Source organism: Nicotiana sylvestris, chromosome 5, assembly GCF_000393655.2.
Source record: "Nicotiana sylvestris chromosome 5, ASM39365v2, whole genome shotgun sequence".
NCBI classification, from domain to species: Eukaryota; Viridiplantae; Streptophyta; class Magnoliopsida; order Solanales; family Solanaceae; genus Nicotiana; species Nicotiana sylvestris.
The window spans coordinates 120,489,905-120,497,946 of record NC_091061.1 but is presented as its reverse complement, the minus strand read 5'-3'; the positions used below and the strand labels follow the sequence as shown (position 1 = coordinate 120,497,946).

General features: G+C 35.0%; 2 protein-coding genes across 2 annotated transcripts; both read left to right on the top strand.

The window, feature by feature from the left end:
- The first annotated feature begins 1,128 nt into the window (after positions 1-1,128).
- LOC104234695 (cytochrome P450 CYP736A12-like) lies at positions 1,129-7,759 on the top strand. Its single transcript, XM_070174616.1, has 2 exons — positions 1,129-2,087; positions 6,700-7,759. The coding sequence occupies exons 1-2, from the start codon at positions 1,395-1,397 to the stop codon at positions 7,174-7,176; spliced, it is 1,170 nt and encodes a 389-aa protein (XP_070030717.1). The 5' UTR covers positions 1,129-1,394; the 3' UTR covers positions 7,177-7,759.
- On the top strand, positions 7,180-7,512 carry LOC138869233 (cytochrome P450 CYP736A12-like). Its single transcript, XM_070146835.1, has one exon. The coding sequence runs from the start codon at positions 7,180-7,182 to the stop codon at positions 7,510-7,512; it is 333 nt and encodes a 110-aa protein (XP_070002936.1).
- Positions 7,760-8,042: the final 283 nt, after the last annotated feature.

Sequence of the window (8,042 nt, the reverse complement as noted above, 5' to 3'; positions counted from 1 at the left end):
GCTCCAGCAAGCCAGTTGTCTCTTCTCCTCTAAATGCTTCCTCCAAATTGATTGCATACTCTGGATTTCCTTCAACTGATGGTACTACTTATAGCCGCCTTGTTGAGAAGCTTAATTACCTCACTCACACAAGATCGAGCCTTTCGTTTGTTGTTTTGATTCTTAGTCAGTATATGCAAATGCCTTGTCTTGATCACTTCACACCACCTTTACATGTTCTTCGCTATGTTCGATCAAACCCAACACAAGGGTTCTTTTTGAATGCAACACTCTCCTTCTCGCTCATGGCCTTTTGTGATAGCGATTGGGCATCTTGCCACGACACTCGTCGCTCTGTCAGTGGTTTCTTCATCAGTATGGGTGGGTCTCTTATTTCTTGGAAGTTCAAAAAACAAGCATCCATTTATCTATCCTTTACGGAAGCAGAGTATAGATCCATGAGACGCCTTGTCGCTAAATTGACTTGGCTCACCCGACTTCTGGTAAATCTGTCTATTCCACCTCCAATTCTACTACCCGTCTTCTCTGATAGTCAGGCTGCAATACATATCGCCCGGAACTCCCTGTTTCATGAACGAACGAAACACGTTGAATTAGGTTGCCACTTTGTCAGAGAACAATTTCTCTCTTGCCTTATCTATCTCTCTTTTGTGCTTTCAAAATCTCAACTTGTAGGTCTATTCACTGAGCCCTTATCTGGGCCTTCTCATCGCTTGATTCTTGGCAAGTTGGATGTCTCCTCACTCCCCTCCAACTTGAGGGGATGTTGGAAATCAATCGTCTCATTCTCTCATCTCTCAATAAGAATCGAAAAGAGAAAGGTTTGAGCTCAAAGAAGAAAAGGAAAAGACAACGATTTCGGACATAACAAAGAGTTCAGACTTAGATTTAAATCTCAGATTAAAGGAGCTGACATGTGACTTCATCTCAGAGCACAAAGGCACACATAAGCAATTAAATCCTAGTCGTTCATGCTATGCACATGGTGCATTAAATCCTAGCTATTCAAACAATGATCATCACAGTTGTGCCAAATTATCTTCTTTAGAAGCTTCTCACATGGGTAAAGAAATTGACAAATTATCTTCTTTAGTCAGTTAGTCTATCAAAGTTAGTAAGGCTGTGTACAATAGACCTTTGTGGGTTCGGTCCTTTTCCGGACCCCGCACATAGCGGTAACTTAGTGCATCGGGCTGTCATTTTTTATATAGCTATTTACATTCTTTTTGTATTTTTTCTTTCTAGACAAGCTTGTATAAATACATAGCAAAATTCTCCCAATCTTCTCTGAATTCTAACATGCTCTGCACATGGACGTTTGTGATATTATCCTTGGTTGATATTTCTATTCCATTTTGATTAAACTTATCCCAGTTCCAAAATCAAAACTCCTAATGTTCTCTATCTACATATCCTTTTTTTCAATTTTCCTCGGTTTTCTACTTTACTTCATCCACCTGCGATGGAAGGCGGAGCCGGAAAATGTTCACCGGAAACTTCCACCGGGACCACGAGGTCTTCCGATAATCGGCAATCTCCACATGCTAGGTACCCTCCCTCATCGTACCCTATACGATCTATCCAAAAAATACGGTCCAATAATGTTCCTAAAGCTCGGAAATGTTCCAATGGTTGTGGTTTCATCGCCGGAAACCGCCGAGCTTATACTCAAGACACACGACGCCGTTTTCGCAAGCCGCCCAAAGCTTAAGGCGGTGGAGTACTTAAGCGACGGTACTAAGGGTTTGGCTTTTGCTCCGTCCGGTCCACAGTGGCGTAACGCTCGGAAATTCTGCACACAAGAGCTGCTCACGGCGAATAAAATTGAGTCTTTTGCTAGGATGAGGAAAGAGGAAATTGGGGTTTTGGTGCGGCGGCTGAAGGTGGCGGCTGATGGCGGTGAAGTGGTGGAACTTGGAGAGAAGATTGGGGATTTGATTGCGAATATGACGTATAGAATGCTATTTGGGGGTTTTCGGAATAGCGATAGATTTGATTTGAAGAGCATTGTACAGGAAATGGTGCGATTGGTTGGAGCATTTAATATTGCTGATTACGTGCCTTTTCTTGAGCCTTTTGATCTTCAGGTATTGTACTTATCTAGGGATAAATTTAAAAATACCTAGACCTAGAAGCGATCATTCAAAAATAGCTATAATTTCAAAAGTAATTTTAATCAAATCACTTTTCATATAAAGATAAATTTGGACGAAAATACTGTTCAATATTCAAAAAATACTCCAGTATAATATATAGTATACTGGAACTCCAGTATAATATATTTGAGTTCCAGCATAAGTATACTAGACTTCCAACATAATATACTGGAGCTCCAGTATAATATATCGATCCAACATAATATGCTGGAACTTTCCGCGTGTTGGAGTTCCAGCATAATATACTGGAAGTTCATCCACAGGTGCATCGATCTCCAATATATTATGTTGGAACTTTTCGTGTTGCAAAAAAAGTGGCTATTTTTCAATGACCAATCCGAAAATAGGCTAGATCGTGCTATTTTAAGTATCTAGTACTAAAGCCAGTGCTGAGCCCAGGCCCAAGATCAAGGCAATAAAGTCCATCATAATAGTTTTACTTAATAATAATAATAATAATAATAATAACAATAATAATAACAATAATAATTTGTGTTACGTTTATAGGCACAACTTTTTTAAGATCATCGCTTCTTAACCATTTATTATTCATTATTTATATTTTCTGATCATATCATTAGATAATTTATTAAAAGAAAATATTTATAAGAAAACAATTGTGCTAAGGAATAAGCATATATCAAAGGGGCAAAGGTAACTTGATATTTAGTAACATAATTTAAAGTATGCAAAATGATTCCAAACGGACTATAACCATAGATTAAAGAAGATATTTTAATATTTTATGAATTTTCGAGCATATAATTTCTAATTAGAGGTAGAAATAAAGAAGATATTTTAATTGATTATTTTGGTATTTATTGATTAACTATTCATAATTTCATGTGACCATAGTTTATGCTAGAAAAAATATGGTGATTAAAGCCTAGGTTTAGATGAAATTCAGAAAAATCCAAATTCATTAAAACAAAGTCGAAGAATTAACTTAGTTTGTCATTAACTCATTAATGCTTTAATTTTAAAAGAAAATTTTGCTACCCAACCAATTAAGAATTATATGATTTCTGAAAAATTAAATTATTTTAAGAAAAAAATGTATCTTTGTTTCAATAGCATGTGACTATCAACAATATTTAATAAATGTGAGATTACAAGTTGATCACCCGCTAAGCATCTCTCCCTTTTCCTCTGTTATATTCCCACTTAATTAAGTAAATAGAATAAAATTTAAATATTTTTTATTCTATTTTCAAGATTCTAATATATTAATTTTGAAAAATTTTTGAAATTTATTTTCTATTGTATGAGTAAATCACTAAATCTAAATTTATATTTTCAAAATAATTTTTCAATTAAAAATAAGTTCGAAGAGAAATTTAATTATAAATTTAGAATTACTATTAATATATAATTTTAATTATAGTTTTGAAATTTATTTTCTATTGTATAATTGAGTAAATCACTAAATCTAAATTTATATTGTAAAAATAATTTTTCTATTAAAAATAAGTTCGAAGAGAAATTTAATTATAATTTTAGAATTACTATCAAAATTTAATTGACATAGTACTCTCCCAATATCAAATGAGTTCTTCAAGGTTATTGTTATCAACATTTTAGATTTATCTTTGTGCATAATTATTCACCATCATTCACAACTTTTAAAGTATTTTAAGGGCTCAAAGTTTAATATATTTATCAAATTAAATATAGGAACCTAAGCAAAAAAAAATAAAAAAAATAAAGTAGGGGCAAAATACTTATGGTACATACTTCACTTGTAAAAAATTAGGTTAAGGAGCTATGTATTACTAAAAAGGATTTGAAAGTATCTACTTTAGTATATGAAGTAATAAATAACAAATACAATGATATATTTGGAAGAGCAAACCCTTGTGGTTGGCAAGCTAACAAGATAGTTACAATGTAACTAAGGATTACAAAACTCTTTACATGGTCTCATATATATTACTATCTAGTACTAATACTATTATTGGGCTTAATTCTGTTGTCTCAGTTTGTTTTGATTTTTTACCATTGATTGGACAAAATTTGGAAGTATGATTGTTCGATATTGCTAAAAATATGTAGAAAATATATCAAAAATGTATATTGTTCAAAAAGTAAAGTATAAAGTCGATTAATTATGAGCATAACAACAAATTTTCATAACGGAAAAGGGCTTAAACTACCCCTATTATTTACTAAATAGTTTATAAATATTCTCCGTCCATTTATTCGTCTGAAAAAGCACACAACGTTATTTATATACCTAAAACTACCCATTCTTTTAACGGTAGAAGATGTGGGGCCACTTTTAATGCGTTGGCAACATTTTATTGGACCACGTGGCTCCTGGTTTCACTTCATACATATGAGTATACTATACTCGCCCCATTTGTTTGACCCGCCCCATTATTTTCTTTCTTTTTTCTTTACTCTTTTTTCCTTATCACTCAATACTCCTAGTCCCACCCACCAGATCCCCCCTCCCCGGCCCCCTTTTTCTTCTACCTGTCTTGAAAAGAAAATCAACAATAATGTCATCTTCCTTCAATCCACTCTCCTTCCTCACAATTTTCAGTTTACTAATCTCATTTTTCACTTTACAAATCATCTCCACCATTACAGCTGCACATCCCTCTTTTCCTATAGCCGTCATCCTCCCTTTTTCTCCTACACAAAAAATAACCTTTTTCTACCCAAAAACAGTCGCAAAACCACCGAAAAATACCTCAAACAACCTTCAAATGCAGCTGGTACGTGCCACCGTGCAACAGCTCCAAAACACCACCCCATTTTAGCCATGTAACTATCCATTTTCTCCAGATCTTAGCCTTCTAACACCACCAAAAACCAGTCATTTAAACATCTCCATAACCATCAAGAAATTCAGCCAGTTTCCTCCCGCGAAACAGTCACAACACCACCAAAAACGCACCACTGCCAAAACCAAACCATCGACTTTCTTCAAAACAAGATTTGAAAACTCACTTTCTTCACCACTAGTCAGTGGCGGATCCAGGATTTTAAAGTTATGGGTGCTTGCCGATAAAAACTTCAAAAAAAAAGGAAAAATGAATTTACTTATGGGTGCTCGCTCAATATTTATCTAAATATTTGTAAGGTTACCTATATAAATTTATTAATATAATCAAAGTTAATGGGTGCTTAAGCACCCACAACTCCCTACGTGCATCCGCCACTGCCACTAGTAATTGATTTTTTGAGTTGGGTTTCAAGTAGCCAAGTCAAGCGAGGTCTTTGGTGAGCTTTTTGGTTTGCGATTTCCGGTCATAATCCCCATCCAGTCAAGGTGGTAAGAAAGAAAGAAAAAAATAGTAAAGAAAAAAAGAAAATAATGGGGCGGGTTAAATAATGGGGCATGTCAAACAAATAGGATGGGTATATTATACCCATATATATGAAGTGAAACCAGGAGCCACGTGGCCCAATAAAATGTTGCCAATGCATTAAAAGTGAGCCCCACGTCTGTTACCGTTAAAAGGAGGGGTAATTTTAGGTATATAAATAACGTTGTATGCTTTTTCAGACGAATAGATGGACGAAGGGTATTTGTAAACCATTTAATAAACAATAAGGGGTAGTTTATGCCCTTTTTCGTTTTCATAATAACATTTATGTTATCAAAGTTTTTAAGTAGAGAAAATTACAGAAGCTATAAAATATTTAAAAAGAAAATTTAAAAAATATTACGTTCTCACGTATAAAATTTGAGAACCAAAAGAACGCAATGCATTTTTTACTTTTATAAGGTGTAAGCTGCGGGCGTAGCTAGAAAAGTTGTTTCTATACGCAGAGGCGGAGCTAGGATTTGGGCCTTTTGGGTTCAGAATTATAATCCTTTTAAGTTATTGGGTACTAAATTAATAATTCGTACATATTCATTGGATTTCTTAATACAAATACAGAGTTTGAATAAAAGCTACTGGGTTCGACCGAACCCGCAACTAACACTGTGGCTCTGCCCCTAGCCACACGGGTTTGAGTAGAAATAACCTCTCTCAGAAATGCAAGGTAAGACTGCGTACAATAGACTAACACTTTCTCGGACCACGCGCATAACGGAAGTTTAGTACACCGAGCTGCTCTTTTAAGGTGTAGGGGGCGCGATTAGTCTAAGGCATAGAGGGTTCGTAGGTCGTGGGACGAATATCTCCGCATATTCTTTTTCTTTTGTCTTTTTTTTTTGCGTTAGATTGGATTTAAGTAGTAGTCAACGTAACATGATATTTACATTTCTGCCAATGCTATGCAGTATTAAATTTGATATTCAACATTTTACTTACACGCAGTTTATGCTTTTGATAATTCAACAAATTACTGTGATGTTTGTGCTTTTCCTATCGACATAATGATTAGTGATAGTTGTGAAGTACTACTGTATGATTATATGGCATTTTTAGAAAATATCGTCATGCTTCAACTACTGATGTGTAATTAATGCTCAACATGCAATGAATAAGATTTACCTTTTGATATCCAAGAGATGAATTGGTGGATTCTATTTTGGATTAAAAATTGTTCGTGTTATATAATTTCTGAAACAATGAATGTTCAGGGCTTGAATAAGCAATTGAAGGAAACTGGAAAGGCTTTTCAGAAAGTAATTGATACCATAATCAATGAGCATGAGCAAGATGCAAGGGATGGTACTCACAAAGGTAGCAAGGATCTTGTTGATGTCATGTTATCACATCAAAATAGTCCGAAATTCTACTCGATTGATCATGCAACCATGAAAGCCATCCTTTCTGATATGATCGTTGGAGCTATTGATACTTCACACACTTGGATTGAATGGGCTTTTGCAGAAATTGTTAAGCATTCAAGAGTAATGAACAAACTCCAGGAAGAGTTGATATCTGTAGTAGGACTGGACAGAATGGTTGAGGAACAAGATTTGCCTAAGTTGGAATACTTAGAACTGGTGCTCAAAGAAACCTTCCGACTACATCCTGTGGCGACTCTTTTAGTTCCTCGAGAATCAATGGAAGACGTTGTCATAAACGGGCATTATATACCTAGAAGATCATGAGTTATGATAAATTGTTGGGCGTTAGGGCATGATCCTAAGATATGGTCGGACAATGTTGAGGAATTTGTTCCTGAGAGGTTTATTGGCAAGAACATTGATCTTCGTGGACATGATTTTCATTTGTTGCCATTTGGATATGGAAGAAGAAGTTGTCCAGGTATGAATCTGGGGTTGATCACTGTGAAATTGATAGTTGCACAATTAGTGCATTGCTTCAATTGGGATTTGCCTGAAGGCATGTTACATGGTGATTTGGACATGACTGAAAAGTTTGGTTTGGCTGCTCCAAGAGCTCAAAATTTGCTTGTTATTCCCACTTACCGTCTACACTCTTAACCAGCTTAAGAGGAAATTCACTTGAGCTTATTACTAGAGGGTTAATTAACTTGGAATAAGTATGCATCCTCTAGGTTCGAAAATCTTAGATTATAATGTAATGATAATTAGTAGATTTACAATAATCAAGAGGACTTTGTTTTGTGCTGCATTAAGCATAAATTGTACATGTTGATCATAAGGAATTAAGAAATGTGATCCCTATGGAAATAATAGCCACTGGAAACAACATAGTTCCAATTATTAATGTCATGTTTTCGACAGCTCAAATACATGATTTGATTATGTTAGAAGTGTGGTGCAAAGACACAAAACTCTCTGAGAGGAATGGTTCTACATTCTAAGAAAAGTAGTATATTGGCTTCTGAATAAATTATTTATATATATTAAGTGGATCTTAACATAATACATAATTGGGATCGTAGGTACTAGGCTTTGCCGAACGCATAAGTCATATTATAGCTCCTCCCCTGTTCGTGTGTTACTGTGATTCTTCAATTACTATAACGATTTGAGTCTTGTTGCACGGT